The sequence below is a fragment of the Leguminivora glycinivorella genome, chromosome Z (genome assembly GCF_023078275.1).
Source record: "Leguminivora glycinivorella isolate SPB_JAAS2020 chromosome Z, LegGlyc_1.1, whole genome shotgun sequence".
Lineage (NCBI taxonomy): Eukaryota > Metazoa > Arthropoda > Insecta > Lepidoptera > Tortricidae > Leguminivora > Leguminivora glycinivorella.
In genome coordinates this window covers 14,164,646-14,182,504 of record NC_062998.1, presented here as the reverse complement: position 1 = coordinate 14,182,504, position 17,859 = coordinate 14,164,646, and the positions used below count along the sequence as shown (strand labels likewise).

The following is a 17,859-nucleotide window of genomic DNA, read 5'->3' as shown; positions in this document are numbered from 1 at the left end:
TTTGATATAAATCGCTTTAATATCGTAAATGTGTTAATTTTACTTTAAAATTTGTTTTCCAAATGAGCTTCTTAAAAATTGCAATGGTATTTCTGTCATTCACAATATTCGAATTATTCGTTTTATCCGGATTTTAACGTGCAAATAAATACAAAATATATATATATAAAGACCTCGGATATACAAACGGCACAAATAATATGTCCTTACTGCACATGCTATACATTATTTTTTGTGTTATTAAATAGAGTGTCCACTAGTCATAATAATATATGGCACGCGTTTTAGTGGATACATATGGAGCTCAAGTTAATAGTGTAAAACATGGAAAAAATTTGATCAGTTCAAAATTGCTCTCCAGTCATAATTGCCCCGCTGTATCTTAAACATATGGTGGTGTTTCATGCCTAAAGGGGTCTTCTTCTTAATTTGGTACAAGGATTTAATTTTATCGGAATTTCAGAAGAAAGCAATCTTATTGTATGTATTTGAAGTATGTTCTAGGTATTTTCTGAAGCGCTGGTGGCCTAGCGGTAAGAGCGTGCGACTTACGATCCGGAGGTCACGGGTTCGAACCCCGGCTCGTACCAATGAGTTTTTCGAAACTTGTGTGCGAAATGTCATAATATTTGCCAGTCGTTTTTCGGTGAAGGAAAACATCGTGAGGAAACCGGACTAATTCCAATAAGGCCTAGTTACCCGTCGGGTTGGAAGGTCAGATGGCAGTCGCTTTCGTAAAAACTAGTGCCTACGCCAAATCTTGGGATTAGTTGTCAAAGCGGACCCCAGGCTCCCATGAGCCGTGGCAAATGCCGGGATAACGCAAGGAGGATGATGATGATCCGGATTTTAACGTGCAAATTATCCGAATTTCAAAATCAGCGGATATATCCGGATTACAATACAAGCCCTATTCGGTGTCACTCCTAAAGTAGGTACTTACAGGCGACCGTACCGACATATGTCAATTAGGGACGCAGTTATTTGTAAAAAAATGAGAAAGCCTTATACGGTCAAATACGGTGGCTTTAAAACGCAGGGGTGACTTTGAAAATTTAGTTTTAAAGTCATACTGTAAGTAAATTCGCGATTTTCTATGGTAGATTTACAAGAATATTTATTGATCTATTATCTATCTACTAATTACATGAACAGTTTCAGTAAATAATGAATGATGTTAATTTTAAAGCCGTTCAAATACCATCAAAGTAACCCCAAATTTTCCTAAAGCCACCCCGGTTGACGTAGCTCTCCCGCTCTTACAATCCCGTACTTGTTGGACCTTGGTCGGTTTGGTCGTCTGTAGACAGTGTAGACACTAATACACTCGCCAACTACAGTTGTGTATTCCATGTAGATACACCAAGGGCCCAATTCTCAAAAGCTTGTAACTTATTGTAATAATTTTCTAGAAATGTAAGTACATTATGCAAAATAAATAAGATATTTTTATTGCAGATAAAAGCTTTGACATAGATGATGAAGATCTAGCCTTCAAAAAAAAATATATAGAGAAAAAACTACCCCATATCCAAGCGATTCTGATGACCTTGAGTTGGATGTAAGTGGTTATAGTGTGAGAAAGCTGTATAAAATATAATCTGCACTAATTTGTATAAATATGTGTGTTACTTAATCTGTGTGAATTTGTAATAGTGATATGTTTTTAAATGTTTTTAAGGACCAAGATGCAGTCCTTGAGAGAGCACAACCCATGCAATCCATTTATAGTGAACCGGAACCGGACGCGATGTGCCCTTGTTCATGCAAGTGTAATATAGTTGCAGTCGTTATAAGAAAAAAGTTAGAACAAGTTCCCGAAGAGAATTTACGGGCTTATTTGAAGATCTCGAAAATAAAATAGAAAAATATTATTAAATGTGTATCAAGATTATGTGTACTCTATCATAATTATAGCTTCAGTGTAAAAGTCAATCATATTTTGGTACATTCGTTAGTGAAATATCGTTATAAAATAAGGGTTATTCCACTAGTCAGAGTTACCACTAAGTTGTTACCAGTGGTAACTACAATGTTATTTTCCCATAGGCAATTACTGGAAAGATTATATCATAAGATTCATAAGTTTTGTTTTATTTTATACACATGTAAAGCATGACCAGAAATATATGACTACGCGCCATGTAGCGGAATTTCATTAAAACTATTTTCTTCATAGTCATCATACTATACTGAACTGTCACTCCATACATCAGAATAACAGCGCACTCCTGCCTGACAATAGTTATTTATATTTCTGGTCAGGCTTTAGTTTCTTAACCATACTTACCATATCCAACGCGATCAATGTTATTTTCACCAAATCTAATGGCAACAGCTGAGACTGTTTCCTCACCTTTAATTGATTGGCCTCAATGGCCACTGCGTAAGAGTCGTTAGAGGTGCACATTGACTTGCCTAATATCAAGGACGATAGATACCGGGACTGACAAAGCCCATACAAAAGTTTACCTCTGAAATGTCCCATACATTTCCGAGCGATTATTTCCGAAAAAATTAACAATATCAAAAAATGTTAGTAGTAAACCCCTATTCATTTTTTAATACCTATCCAACAATAGGTATATCACACGTCAGGGTTGAAATGAAAAAAAAATCTCTCCCCACTTTACGTGTAGGGGGCGGGCACCCTAATAATGTTCTCATGCAATGATTAGTTGGTTTCGATTTAGCTTAATATATTTTTTGTTCTTATTTATGGTGTCTGTATTTAGCTCTGCCGTGAAAAATATTTAAAGAAATAAGGAGGCCGTTTCATCATCGCCACCAGTACAAAACAAGGTCCCACGTAAGAAGAAAATAAACATCGACGACTTCGATACAGGCACAAGCTTCATGAATTTTAGGCTGTGTGGAAGTAGCAAGTCTTCAAACCTAGCTTATTAAATTGTCATTCTCTAAAACCATGCTTTAATTTTCTACAAATATTAACGCGAAACGAAACCCAGTACTCGCTGTCCCGATTATACATGACGTCGGCACATTTGTAGCGACACTCTTCCAGGGTCAAATAAAAACTTGTCAGGCTTTAGTTACTAAAAAAAATCCGGATTTAATCCGGAGTTCGGATTTTGCCCTAAAAATAATCCGAAAATCCGGATTTTATATTATTGCAATCCCTAGGTATAACCCAATCCTTTCAGAAAATATTTACTTTATCACAAAATTATTTTAAACTTTCTTTTTGACATCGAAAAGGCTTTAGTTTTTTACATACCGAATAACTTTATTTCGGTATCATGATTCCTTTTAAGATAATTACATTATGTATAAGGTAAGGAATAATATTTAGAATACCTAAAATATGACAAATTTGCATTCTATTCAAATCAGTACGAGTATACTTCACGGAGTCCAAAACTATACGCAAATCAGAAGTCCAAAACTAGAAAAATATAGATAGAGACTATAGAGAGCGATTGCGGGCGCCGGTCGGCTCGAGCGCGAGTACTTGCGCCGCCAGCGTACGCGTCTGTGTGCGTGCGCCACGCGCACACACAACTTTACTATACAGGGCCTCTCTGTGGGTTCCGCCCCCGTCAACGCGACGGCGATAAAGACCTAAAAATCTGAATTCGTGCTTGCCTCCTGTATCGTCTTAATCCTTTAATGATTCCGTTAACGTGAAACTTTAAGTAGACAGGTTTTATGAAGACAATTGGCCGGTGAGCCCTACAATTTTAAAATTTGCCGCCCTTTATACATGGTGTATATTCTATGCTGTTTCTTCCTATCCTAATAGTTTCAATATCAAGCATACACTATCACTGCACGTTCGCTGTTTATACGCCGAAAGTTGCAACTCAAGTAAATGAAGTAAACAAAACAAACAACCTACCTTCACCTTCATTGCCGGCCGCGGCCGGCCGGCTAACCGAAACAGAAATATACATGAACTTCGTGTGAAAAAGAGACAGCGAAAGGCGGCTCGTGCGTCGGCGAAAACGTTCGGCTCTGGCGCTCGCTACAGTCGCTATACCTACTCCCGCGCGGCTCGGAACGAAATAATATTGGTTTTAGGAACGCTAAAATTCTGTTCGTTCATTTAAACGTTACTGTAAGGAACTGTTCTTTGAGGGAACGAAATAAGAACCGAAACCGAAATTATTTTGTTCCCACTGAACAAAATTTATAATGAACCGTTCGTTTAGGGAACGATATAAGAACCGTAACCGAAATTATTTTGTTCCCATTGAACAAAATTTATAGGTAACGGTTTAAGAACGATATCAAATGGTATTTGGGAACGGGTTCCGATCCCTGAAATAAAGTCTGTATCATGGTAGGGCATGGGTCATATTTTCCCGCCCTGCCCTATCGAAGGATAAAGAAGAAGTGATCTTGAGAGCGTAGGCACGGGCACTGACCAGTGCAGGGGCACAGTTCATCTGGCTGCTGGCGCGGCGTTCTGCTCAACGCCGGCTGCACGGGCAGTGTTCGCAGTTCGCCTCGGCCCTCTAAATCCGGCGGTGACGGTGCGAGGGGCCGGCGGCGAGGCGGGCGGGGGACTATTTTCGTCTGGCGGCCACGTTTGGAAAAAGGCCCGGTGACGTCACGGTCCTCCGCGGCGATGATGCCATCGAGCGCTCGCGACACGCATCAGTTGCCGCTTTTGCCAAAATATCACTGCAGGCTACTTGCCATCAACTTTATTTTGGTAATTGTTAAATGACACACTTGAGATCGCCATGGCTATTTTAATTTTTCAGAATGTATCGCAGTTTCATTGACCTACACTCCTTCAGCTATAATTAAATTATTTTAAAACGCCTTTGACTGTCTGAAGATTGACAGGCTTTCAGTTTTTAACCCCCGACGCAAAAACGACGGGGTGTTATAAATTTGACGTGTCTGTCTGTATGTCTGTCTGTTTGTCTGTGTTTGTGTGTGTGTCTGTCTGTGGCATCGTAGCTCCCGAACGAATGAACCGATTTAGATTTAGTTTTTTTTTTGTCTGAAAGCTGAGTTAGTCGGGAGTGTTATGTTTCATGAAAATCGGTCTACTATGTCGCGGTCGGTGGTTTTTTTTTTAAATTTTAATTTTGTGGTTAGGTTATATATTCAGTACCGTTGCTATGACCATCATTCGCCTGCCCTTATTCCAGTCTTTTGGGGTCAGCGCAGCATGTCTTTCTCTTCCATACATCTCTATCACCCGTCATCTCATCATTCACCTTTGCTATGACCGAAAGGACAAATATGATTTTCGTATTACAGCGTAGGTATCTGATCTGCCCTGTGTATGTATGCATGTGTTCTATCACTATCAGGCTTCTCCTTGATGGATTATTGCTAATGGAGAAGGAGAAACGTTTTTTTATTCATCGGACAAAAATCCTTACCGCAATGCCAGGAAATCGTCCACACCACAATTGAACCCATCAACCCACCCACCACCCGCTTCTAAGACACCAACGGGATAAAAGGGATGAAAGTTTAAAGAGCCAAATATGTAGGCACTATAAAACGTAGTAAAATATACGCGCGAAGAGGTAATTCTCAATCACTTTGGTGGTAATTAATTTAAATACGGTTGTACTCAAAACTAAACTCCGCAAATTTAGCCGTCAGCCGTCGCGTGAACTCCTATATGCCTGAAGAGGGGCCTCCGAATTGGCCCGAAACATGTCGCAGCAATAGCGATATAATAACGTGAGTACAACCGTATTTAAATTAATTATTTGAATATGTCTCACGAAAGTTTAACGTGTCACTTTGGTGGTATTTTATTTATGGCCTTGGTTTTAATTTCCTCGTTTTTTCTACTACTCTATTTTAATATCGGAAATAATACCTACTAAAACAAATAAATCGTGAACTGTAGTATTTCAATTGTTTTTTGTAAATCAACATGTTTGTGTAAAATCCACGTTTGAAAAAAGGGTATTTACACAAGGCCACGTGTATCGCGTTGGTGGGGCATCGACACATGAGAATTATTAGACCCGTGTCAATTCGAGCTATACAAGTTGTTAAGGAATTCGATTATGTCAGCTTTTACGTATGGGCTAGCTTTTATTAGTCACAGTAACTTACTAGTATGTACATATATTTTCGATCAATTTGTTTGTTAAGTGCAAATATTGGTGTATCTATAGGTACTCAATGTGCGGATGAAGTTGTATAGGTATACTAGCTGTGCCCTATACCACAAAACTTACAATTACAATTTGACAAGTGTCAAGTTACAAATTTGTCATAATACAAGCGTGTGTACCACAAAATTTACAAGTTACATATTTGTACTGGAAAAGCCCTACAAATATGTAAATTGTAGCAATAATCTACAATTTATTGTACCACAAAACTTTACATACGTTACATATGTTTTCCGGAAAATGTACAAATTTGTAGCTGACAATTGTTCTGTGCTACATTAAATTGTAGTAACAATTATACATATATGTAGAATTGTAACTACAAATTAACAATTCTCTCAATGCTTGTCACACCCTCTCACAATTTTATATTATACGAGTCATTATCATTAATTGCAATATAATTAAAGTATAATAATTTATAAATTATTTAGCGACCTACTCTGTGTGCTAAGAAATGTTTAGTTCAAGTAGCAGTGATACTGAAGAAGAAATAAATGTGAGACGTCCTCGAATATATCGAGAACGTATAAATTTAACTACGACCATAACGGATTTTACATTTAATGAGCGATTCAGAGTGAGTAAATCTACTGTCGAATATCTCCTACAGACTATTGGTGGAAATCTTAGACATCCCACGCGAAGAAGTCACGCTCTTGATCCAAAACAACAGTTATTGACTGTTTTAAGATGGTTAGGCTCAGGTTCCCAATATCACGTCACTAGCAATGCTCATGGTGTTTCAAAAATGACAATGTCTCGTTCTATTCACGCCGTATGTACACAAATAGTGGACAAATTACTAGGAAGCGAAGTAAGATGGCCAGCAAATGGAAACTCACTTTCTGAAGATTTTATTGCAGCATCACATGTGAATTTTCCCAGGGTCGCAGGGATTATAGATGGATCATTAATACCGATTGATGCCCCACGTCAAAATGAAGCTGGTTTTGTTGATCGTCACGGAGATCATTCTATAAATGTAATGGTTGTCTGTGGACCGAATTTAGAATTTTTTTACGTGAATGCACGATGGCCTGGCTCCGTTCATGATTCGCGGGTTTTAAGGTGCTCATCGTTATGTCAGCAATGGGAAGATGGATGGAGACCTTTCCCCAATGCTGTAATATTGGGAGACAGTGGATATAGTTTGAAAAACTGGTTAATAACCCCAAATATTCCAACCCGCGTACCAAGGAACGCTGCATTAGAACGATTTTTAAGAGCTTTTAATATTATTAGTGCTATTATTTACTGTTTCTGAAAACTCATTGACCAAATTAATTTGAATGATGGTGTCATCTTGCATATATAAAGGTAATGTGAATTTGGAGCGTTTCGTAATGTTTAATTCTTTTTCAAGTTTTAATAATTCTAAATCCAATTTGTAATTTTCTCGTTCCAACTTTTCAATCTCCAATTCAACTTTTTGTTTCTTCAACTGTAAAATTGTATTCGACAATTGATCATCTCCCGATGATTTTAAATTTTTTAACCTTTTTTCATAGGTGTTGCTAAGATCTTTGGGCTTTCAGCACTATCTTGTGGCACAATACTCGCAGGAGTGTCAACACTAACTACCTTCAAACTCAGCGAAATAAGTTATGACATAATTGTAGTTGTAACATTAAAATTTTTCACCTGTATATTATAAGTTAACAATCCTACAAATATGTAGGTGTCGTGACAATTTTTCACCTGTATATTTACAAGTTCACAATCCTACAAATATGTAGCTGTCGTGAATACCTTTATTCTTTGTGGTAGCTTTAAAAAAAGTGACAATTTGTTTACCGAAATTGTCGTATCAGAGCATTTTTTTGTATACAATTTAACAATTTTGTAGTTGACTGGTAGAGGGCGCGTCGAGTAACAATGCTCTATTGGCGACGGAGGCGCTGTACCGTTAGCGAGGGAGAGGTGTCGTGGTAGGAGGCGGCGGGTCGGGCGCTCGCTATCGTTCGCCGGTCACCAGTGCTGCTCGAACGGTTCCGCGGCTTGGTATAGCGCGGTTCTATTATATATCGACAACTTTCAGTCGCGCTAATTCAACGATCTCGCGTTTGTTTACAGTGACGTGTGTGTAACTAATTTCTAAACGTACCTACTCGTATAGGTAGGCGGGGCATATTGATCGACATAGTACAACCTAGTTGTACAAATTCAGTCAATTTTATAGCGGGAAATTCGGTATCGTGACTATAGACGAAACGAAACTTATACTAATAGCAAACTCCTAAATTGTGTTCAGTTATGTATGCTTTAACCGTAAGGTATGGGTATGTTACCTCTTTATTAACGTTCTGACCTAAGATATATTTTGTTTGTTTGTTCGGCCATGTTATATGGTAATATGTAAAAACATATGAGTAGATTGTATGCCTTATATTGATGGTATAAGGTGTAAAGCTGTATAAAACTAAGGTGTCTGACGTTGACTGTATATAAATGTCTAATGACCCTTCAAGTATAACAATTAGAGCTTATAAATCATGCTGCGATTAATTGATCATGTTGTAAATAAATAACTTAGCGATTACGTAATCCGAATAGTAATTACCTATGTAAATAGCTAGATTAGCAATAAACCTTTTAACCGCTCGCTACCGTTAGCATTTACATGCTTGCTCATATAATTCAGTGTTTTTTAATCTGTACGGATTTCCATGTGTGGTTAAGAATTCGCGTTCATCATTGCATGCCATGCTTTGAATCTATTATGCTGTATTGCGCAGGTGGATTAGAAATAATAATCATGCTTAACCTATTTGGCTCAATACATAAATATGCCAAATTTAAACATGACGTGATTGTGGCAATTTACTAATTTCACGGTGTACATTACGGCGGTAATAGAGCGCGAAGTCGGCATTTAATTTGGTCTGTAATCGCATTGGCGATACCTCTGAAGAACATAATAAATTAACATTCATCGTTCTGTAACTGAAAACCTCAGGCGGCTTGATACTAAGTAAAAGACAATACACAGACCTACGAGTATATAAGCCTCTACGTAGTTGTACCTGTAGTCTAGTTTGCCTTTGTTTCTATGTAAGTAGATCAAACTTATTTTTGGGACAAAACAGCCTAACTCAAAATTTATGCAAAAGTAACGTATCCTTATACAAAATCGTCAACTGACAGTGACATCCGGTCCATATCATATCTGCCTATGCATTTTCAATATTTCCAAATGTAGATATTACATATGGGCAACATAACTATAGTAATAGTGTATACATTATGTAATGTTTAATTTAAGACGATTATAAAAATACATAAATCTAAGCCTTCAACCAGTAGACTTTTCACCTACAGAGGGAAAACTATAAAATTCAAAATTTCAAGTCTGTAGGTCATTTAGTTCCGAAGTTAAGCGAAAGCAAAGTTTCGCATATATGACACTCACTCACTCATGATCATCAGGATAGAACTAATACTTCCCATGAACTCAGAGAGCTGAAATTTGATACAGAGTTAGGGTTTAATGGCCACATAAAGTGGAAACTATAAAAACTAGGATAATCGAAGATCTGGAAGTACCTGGTGACCCTGATTAGAAAACACAAGAGCCCAAACTATTAGAGATCGACATACCGCATTTACAAAAAATATTCAACTTGGTGGGCCGCTTCATTTGATGGCCACGTTTCTACGAAAAGAAGTGAAATCCTACCAAAAACATTCTGTAAAAAACTAGCCAAGTCTCGATGGAGCTGCTTGTTTATCTCTAAAAAGTAATGAAATCTAGACAAAGTCGTGCCAACTTGCCAAGTCTAAGGTTCCTTACTGCGATTTCTTTATTATTACAGTTAATGTTGTGTGACTTGCCCGTTGAAGGGTACACAAGGGTACAAAACCAGGACGTGCTCCATGACACTATTGTACCAATCTGTCGCCAGAACCGCTACCCTTCAATTTAACTGTAATAATAAAGAAATCGCAGTAAGGAACCTTAGACTTGGCACGAAATTTGTCAAGATTTCATTACTTTTTAGAGATAAACAAGCAGCTCCATCGAGACTTGGCTAGTTTTTTACAGAATGTTTTTGGTGGGATAGTATATACAGTATATATGAAGTACTAATATACCTAGAACACCATTTGTTATTCCAAGATTTTTTACATAGACACTAGCTAGTGCAAAACAATAACTGACCAATTATACGCCCAAGTATATCTAATCCAATCCATTATGATGTCATTCCATATAGTGATAAGATATTCGACGTATAAATGTATGCAAATTTTTACACAGAATTACATAGTTATATTCGTAAATTAAGCCGGCTAAATGATATGCATTTTAAATCCAATCTGAGTGCAAGTTACTAACCTTAGACTTCGGGGCTTTTGTATAGTGGAAAATGTATAATTCATAAAGACCAAAAAGGCTTTTAGCCGTTTGGCACCGTCCATGAGTTCTCAATGTTCTCATTGGCACGATAGCCTTTGAGTGCAAGTGATGTACCTTACTTACTGCTACGGCTATTGGATTAAAAAATATATGATTTTTAGGGTTCCGTGGTCAACTAGGACCCCTTATAGTTTCGCCATGTCTGTCTGTCCGTCCGTCCGTCCGCGGATAATCTCAGTGACCGCTAGCACTAGAAACCTAAAATTTGGCGCCAATATGTATATCAATTACGCCGACAAAGTGCAAAAATTAAAAGTGGATTTTTTTTTATTAGGGTACCACCACTACACGTAAAGTGGGTAGTGATTTTCTATTTGAAACCTAACGTGTGATATATTGTTGGATAGGTATTGGAAAATAATTAGGGGTTTACCTAATTCATTTTTTGATATCCATACTAATATTATAAATGGGAAAGTGTGTGTGTCTGTTTGTTTGTCCGTCTTTCACGGCAAAACGGAGCGACGAATTGACGTGATTTTTTAACAACTAGGGAACAAATCAAATTATTTTATTGAATATTAGCTTTTTCCCGCGGCATCGCTCGAGTTAGAAAGAGATAAAAAGTAGCCTATGTCACTCTCCATCCCTTCAACTATCTCCACCTAAAAAATCACGTCGATTCGTCGCTCCGTTTTGCCGTGAAAGACGGACAAACAAACAGACACACAAACTTTCCCATTTATAATATTGGTAAGGATTTTTTAATTTCTGATTTTTTAAGTCGAGATAGTTGAAGGGATGGAGAGTGACATAGGCTACTTTTTGTCTCTTTCTAACGCGAGCGAAGCCGCAGGAAAAAGCTAGTTGTTATTATTTTCGGAAATAATTGCTCCAAAAGTTTAAAAAAATGTGCCCCCCTCCTCTAACTTTTGAACCACAAGTTTAAAAAATATGAAAAAATTACAAAAGTAGAACTTTATAAAGACTTTCTAGGACAATTATTTTGAACTTGATAGGTGAAGTTTTTGAAAAAAATACGAAAAACTACGGAACGGAACCCAACACTGAGCGTGGCCCGACACGCACTTGGCCGGTTTTAAATCAATATTTATAATGATTGGTTCTTGTGGTATTTGCTAATCAATGGAATGTCATTTGCACACTGCTTGCTGCTCTCCCAATTTTTGGTCGAACTATTTTAATTTAACATTGCAACTTCAAGTCTGTACTAACTCCTTATCTTAGTACCTACCTAGCACTAGCAGTAGCGGGATAATTCATAGTAAAGTTAGTCCAATCTGTTCAGTCAAGCTTGCAACTGGGGAAATATAATATATCCTAAATGTGTCGCTTAACTTCAAACTTGGATAAATACATTCTGCTATAAGGTTGATTATCTTCCAGATCATATTACATTTTTTGATATATTCAACTTTAAAGCAGAATGGATTTACCCAAGATGAAGTTAAGCGACACAAATGCCCTTCCCCTTCGTTTTTTTTTATCTGTACGCGACGGCGGTCACGTATGTTGCTATTGTCTCCTAAAGGGAACCCACTCAGGTCGATGATCAGCATGACCAATACCTACTGTCTGAACTCCGCTACCGTGCCTGAGCATTTTCCTACGATGACGGTATCAAACTGAAGATTAGAAAGAAATGACCGAATGATCCCGGATTTTACGGCAATATACAAATAAACATTTGTAAAGATTGTATTGCCATACCAGTTTAAATATATTTTTTAAATAAATGTCTGATTAATTAAATTAGCCTTATTAGCCTAAACAGACAAGAAGAATATTATCGGTTCCGATTTGACTTTTTCTATAGGTAATATTATCTCATAATTCATTAGGTTACAACTCTAATGCAGATTAACAATCGCAACATTCGCGACAACACAACGGTACACAGTACACACGGACATCGATAGCGACAATATAAAATACAGTTACCATTGAAACTTGTTACTACTGTTATCAGGCTTACTGTGAACCCTTACCACGAGTTTGCGCAATCGCTAACACCTACCATCACGGTATCGTTGATAAATACGAGTAGAATACGGGTCACGCGACTAAGACTAACGTAGTGGTCTGGAGAGTAAAGTGATTCCGGAGGCCTAATAAAACTGTCAATGTAGTGAACTTTAAGACGCTATTCAAATATCACAATTAAATTTGATTTAAATTTATGAGTTGACATTGTCAGATGGAGGTGTATAGCTGTCGGATAGCTTTATTGCCAGGATGTCTTGAACCCGTTTTGTACAGCACAATAGCTCGCTATATGCCACAAAGCGTGACCTCGTCCATTGTGAACGGTGTATGCGTATATGACTTCTATTACATTGGCCAACTTAAGAGGTATCTTCTTCTTCAATCAGTGAACACTTCCGGGTCTTTGACTTGTTAATTCATCCGCTTTATTATGATTTGATCTTATTCGTATACGTACGAGTATACTATTGTAAATCCTTATTTCCAAACCATATTGCTAAAAATAAACAGCAACTTCTCTTATACTGGAAAAGCAACCCTAGAAGTTTTCTTTTGTTCTCTTGTAAAGTTAGAACCAGTGTTGGTTGAAGCTTGTGTATTATTTTGGAAGATGAGTAATTATTAGGAGTCACTTCCTTTTTCGCAAATGCCGATCGAGTAACTCAACCGAACTTAGTCAACTTCCTTCGAATTTCAATGATCAATGTACAACGGCCGGCGGTGCCATTAAAATACATCGATACCATTTCTAGAATCTACAAATAGTTTTCACATATGTAGATTATTTAAAAAAAAGGAAGGTCTTTGTCAGTCAGCTATTTTATATTATCATTTAAGCTGGTGCTTTAATGATATTTCTCATTTTATCTCACCTTTGTGTGCTTCATTTCTATTAAAATAATATTAATTTTAGAAAATAATTATTTACATATTTTTAAATTAAAGGAAAAATGGAAAAATTCACACCTCCGGCAAGACTCGAACCTGCGACATCTGGCCTCGAGGTGTGAATTTTTCCATTTTTCCTTTAATTTAAAAATATGTAATATCGCTCGCAGACGTTTCTGCATGATACAAAAAAAAAATAAGAATTACCTATTTAGTTTTGGATTTGGATCTAGCTTTACGAGTATTTCGTAAAATAAAAGAATTCACTATACTAGAATATTCGTAACTAGTGGTATGAAAAATTAGACAATTGTTTTTTTTTTATTTATTTTATTGATTAGGGAAACAAACAGCATACATAATTTCTTATAGTTTACAACGATATGTTAACACATTAGCCAAAACAGTTTCCACTGAAAGTTAGTACATACAATTTTGCTCTGAGAGACAAACATGCGATTAGGTATCTTTAAGTTTACATTACATAAATGTAACATAAGGATGTAAAAAAAAAAGTAGAAAAGAAATAGTACTAAACAATGAAATTAAACAATGAATTACAAACCAGTATAAGTAGTTTGTGCGCCATTACTGCTAATTCTAGAATAACTTACACTAGTTTGACATTAACGTTGACGTTTGCAACTCTAAGTTATATGATGTTGAAAGTAAAACTCGCTTTCTAACCAACTAGATGTACTTACTCGATGTGATGATATATGAAGCACTACACAAGGTACATTTCTCGCGTGGCACTAGGAACAGTAGGGACGTGGAGGATTACAGTGAATTGTTCTGCACATCCCGCCGCTCGATTAGACGCAGAAGTGAATGGTCCGCCCACAACGCAAGCTGCGGCTCGGCATCCGTGTCGCCGTGATTGATAAACCAATTGACATCATTGCCGTGGGAATTTTTGCAAAGAATTAGTTTTTGATATACATATATTACTTGTTTACCTAATGAAGGTAGGGGAGGTTTTGGACATGGAGGCATTAGAGGCGCGCGAAGTCTCAATCACCATCTTAGGTATATCACCATCTTGATTAGATTTATTCTTTACCTTATCCTGCTTACACTGCATTTAAGAGGGTAATTTATTTCGCATTCAACGCAACGATACATGCGATAGTAGGACGCTCATTTGGTTTTTGAAAAGTTGGGTTTTCTAACTGATTTGACCCATACCATGACATATTCCTTAAATCTGTTACGGGATTTCTTTCGTCTTCTTATTAATGATCGTTAAAACCAAGTGTTCATATCAGTCAACCCCTTCGTGGACAACAGCGATATTATGCATTTGCAATGTACTTCGTTCGTGGAATGCATGAAAATATTGTTTATCCATTTTTTAATCTTAAGCCACTGTAGAGTCAAAAAACTTTAAAGTAACAAGCAAAAAGTGAAGGATATTTTAAATATCATTTTCCCCTCACTAGCTCGGAAACACGTGTTTTGTCCTTTAATAATAGCGGGTAAAAAAGCATTTTATCCACTAGTGGGTAAAGTAATTTGACCTTGAATAAAGTCAAATTAACTGCTTTAAAATTGATAAAAGTAGGTGAATCTAGTAATAAAGATGATTTACCACCTGTGGAACTACTGGAAGCAGTGATACACGCATTTTTTGCGTTGTAGTTTCCTCGCTATAGTGAGGGGAAAAGTTTTGTGTTACACTCGGGTGCAAATGTATTTTACTTCTCGTGTGTTAAAAAAACTCACAAGTTCATGATTCTATTTTCAAACCACTCGCTTCGCTCGTGGTTCAACTATAGAATCCTTTCACTTGCTCGTTTTTCAATTCCACACTCGGCGTTAAAATACAACTTTGCCCCCTTGTATAACAAATAACTAATTCTATGCACGTACTGTACGTTTTAATTAAAAGTTAGTTACAAAGAGCAGTTTTTTTGCATGGGTATAGGTAATAGGTACAAATTGTCGATCGGTGTGCCGATAATCGGTCGATGTGGAGTGGCAGCGGCGCGCGGCCGGTGGGAGACCGCGGGTGATGTAAGATCGGCTCCGGCGGTGATGTCAGCTCGCCCACGCCTCGCCCCCGCGCCCCTGCCACTGACCCCGCGGTCCGCGAAGCCTTCCGCAAGCCTATTCGAAACACATTCACGCTAACTAAACTACCATTTCATATCAACTTCAACCGCGCGTGTTGTATAGCTATTTGATATAAACATAATACGGTGGTTGGGCAATCGATAAATTGATGAAATACAGATAGAGCTGTACAAGTAGTGAGATAAAAACGTACAAATTTCCAAATAATAAAAACATCTACAGAATTCTAGCTTTGTTCCGTTAATTGATTGAATTGCTGCCGTTAAGTGTATTGTTTTATTTATTTTTTATTGATTACACCTACGTGACTTAATATGCCCTTTCGGTAAATCTAAAAGCCGTCAAATCTTACATCTTTACTTGTATTGTAATTTGCCTAAACTGCGTTTTTTCCTGTAATCTAGATTAAATTTTAAACCATCCGTATTTCGAGTGGTCCGCATTTCATGACAGTCAGTCAATTAACATTGATGTGATTATTTGCCGACTATAGCAAACAAATTTGTTAACAATACTCCAGCTCGACCCAAGGTTAGTGTAAAAAGTATTAAATACAAGTGGCGCCGCGTGGTGTGTTTAAGTATCGCATTAGCGTCAGTCAACGAGCGTATAGCGGCTTGGTGCAGCATTGCAGACATTGCAGTCGAACAGTTGCTTGCCAATGCCAACCCCAACAGAACCACGGACTATATCAAGAACAACGTGAGAAAGTATTAAACTTACGATACTTAACTTGCGGTACTAAATATAAAAATATAACTGAACACAATTTAAATATTATTTTGCTTTATACGGTTACCGATAAAAGTGATGTATTTACACACAGTTAATTATATGTATATTTGAGTAGGTAGTACTATTCTTACGATACATACCGTTCAGTACAAGACGTGTATAATATTACATTTTTGAAGACAGCCTTGCGTATAAAATAAAAGGATTTCACCAAAGTAATTGTTTTGTGCCAGTAGAACATTTGTAGGTTCATTAAGACTATAATTAAACTACGAGTATACATAATTAGGTTACTAACATTTTCCACATTGCGATAGCGAACTTATACATTTATATAACATCTATCCTTATGCATGTTAATATATACATTAACATGGGTTCATAGAGGACAGTGGTTTTATTTGTTTTATCTACTAATACATAAACTTGCCCGCCAAGCGAATGTTTCATTACTTTCATTAGGCAAAGGTCGGACGATCAATACCTGATAATAGTAAATTGTATGATGTAGTTAGTGAGGCGTATCGTAACTGTAATAACATGAAACTCATTCTCAAAAGTAATTTTTCTGGCTCCATGATTTTCTACGCCTCTGATAGTTTACTTATGTACACTAACATAGATTGATGGGTAGACGGCCTCTCCGATCCTGATAAAAAGTGTCCTAAAATAAATGCTGAAATATCGTGATTGTCTGACCTTTGTCTCAATATTTATCGAGCCAGTACGTAACGCATGACACAATAAAATAATATAATAAAGTAGGTAAGATTTTTTAATGATATAAGATATAATTTCATGTATGAATTATTGTACGTTATGCGTTGTTTTATACTGCTGCGATGAACGGTTGATTATGTCTCCTGTCACTAGTCAGTTTTTATAATATGTCTATACTAATAGGATATTATTTCTAAGACCCTTCTTAGTTAGTAAACGTACGCAACTTGATAACTACTTAACATTTTTGGGTGTTCTGTGTAATAAAAGTAAAAGTTTTACAAAGGATTCTATTTAGTAATAGAGTACCAACTTAACCGGACGTTACGCGTCATCGAGATTAGCATGCAAGGGTGACTATCACAAACGTAGTTTATGATATAGGGCTCTGTCGCGTTCATTTGAATAGGTATTAAATGTATACCTTTACTTTGATCTTCTCGTATCGTCTTTATTTAAAACGCATTCCCAACCACATATTTTGTCCGTAAGGCTGTATTTATAAATTGTATCAATTACCAGTGACCGTCCCGTCGCGAATGGATGAAACACGGTGTCAAACATTAAACTATCAAGTGCTGTGTAACACAATAAATATGGATTCAAACATACACTAAGTGCAGTTAAACTGTGTCCGAAGATGGATGGTGGTATTCTGAGCACCCCCCGAAACAGATTCCAAACTCAACTGAAGAATGCAGCGAGTGCTTTGTGCTCAAGGAAGCACAGGAGAAGCGAAGACATGTCGGCCGCGGTGTTCAGCTCCGCTCGCCCTCACACTTATCCTCGGGCGACATCGACCAAACGGTCCGCCCTGTCGTGCGGAATAGAGCCCCTTGTGTGCGAACAGCAGACCATCGCCTTAGAGAACAGTGAACCGTTCATGGCTGACGTCATTCATGTCTATGCTACGAAATCTAATGGAGTCTTTAAAGGAACTCTGGCAAGGTAAGC

At 37.2% G+C, this 17,859-nt stretch overlaps 1 protein-coding gene across 9 annotated transcripts in view; it reads left to right on the top strand.

Moving 5' to 3' along the window:
* Nucleotides 1-17,859, top strand: part of LOC125240919 — a 76,214-nt gene that overhangs the window by 16,668 nt on the left and 41,687 nt on the right. The window contains exons 1-2 of one of the 9 annotated variants that reach the window (XM_048149104.1): nucleotides 8,089-8,201; nucleotides 17,428-17,853. The exons of 2 other annotated variants lie outside the window; for them this stretch is intronic. In XM_048149104.1, coding sequence (XP_048005061.1) covers nucleotides 17,546-17,853 — 308 coding nt within the window. In that variant the 5' untranslated portion in view covers nucleotides 8,089-8,201; nucleotides 17,428-17,545. Of the gene's footprint in view, nucleotides 1-8,088; nucleotides 8,239-8,376; nucleotides 8,402-17,427; nucleotides 17,854-17,859 lie in introns of those variants that run through there. 6 more of the 9 variants (XM_048149109.1, XM_048149105.1, XM_048149107.1 and 3 more) reach the window with 6 other exon arrangements.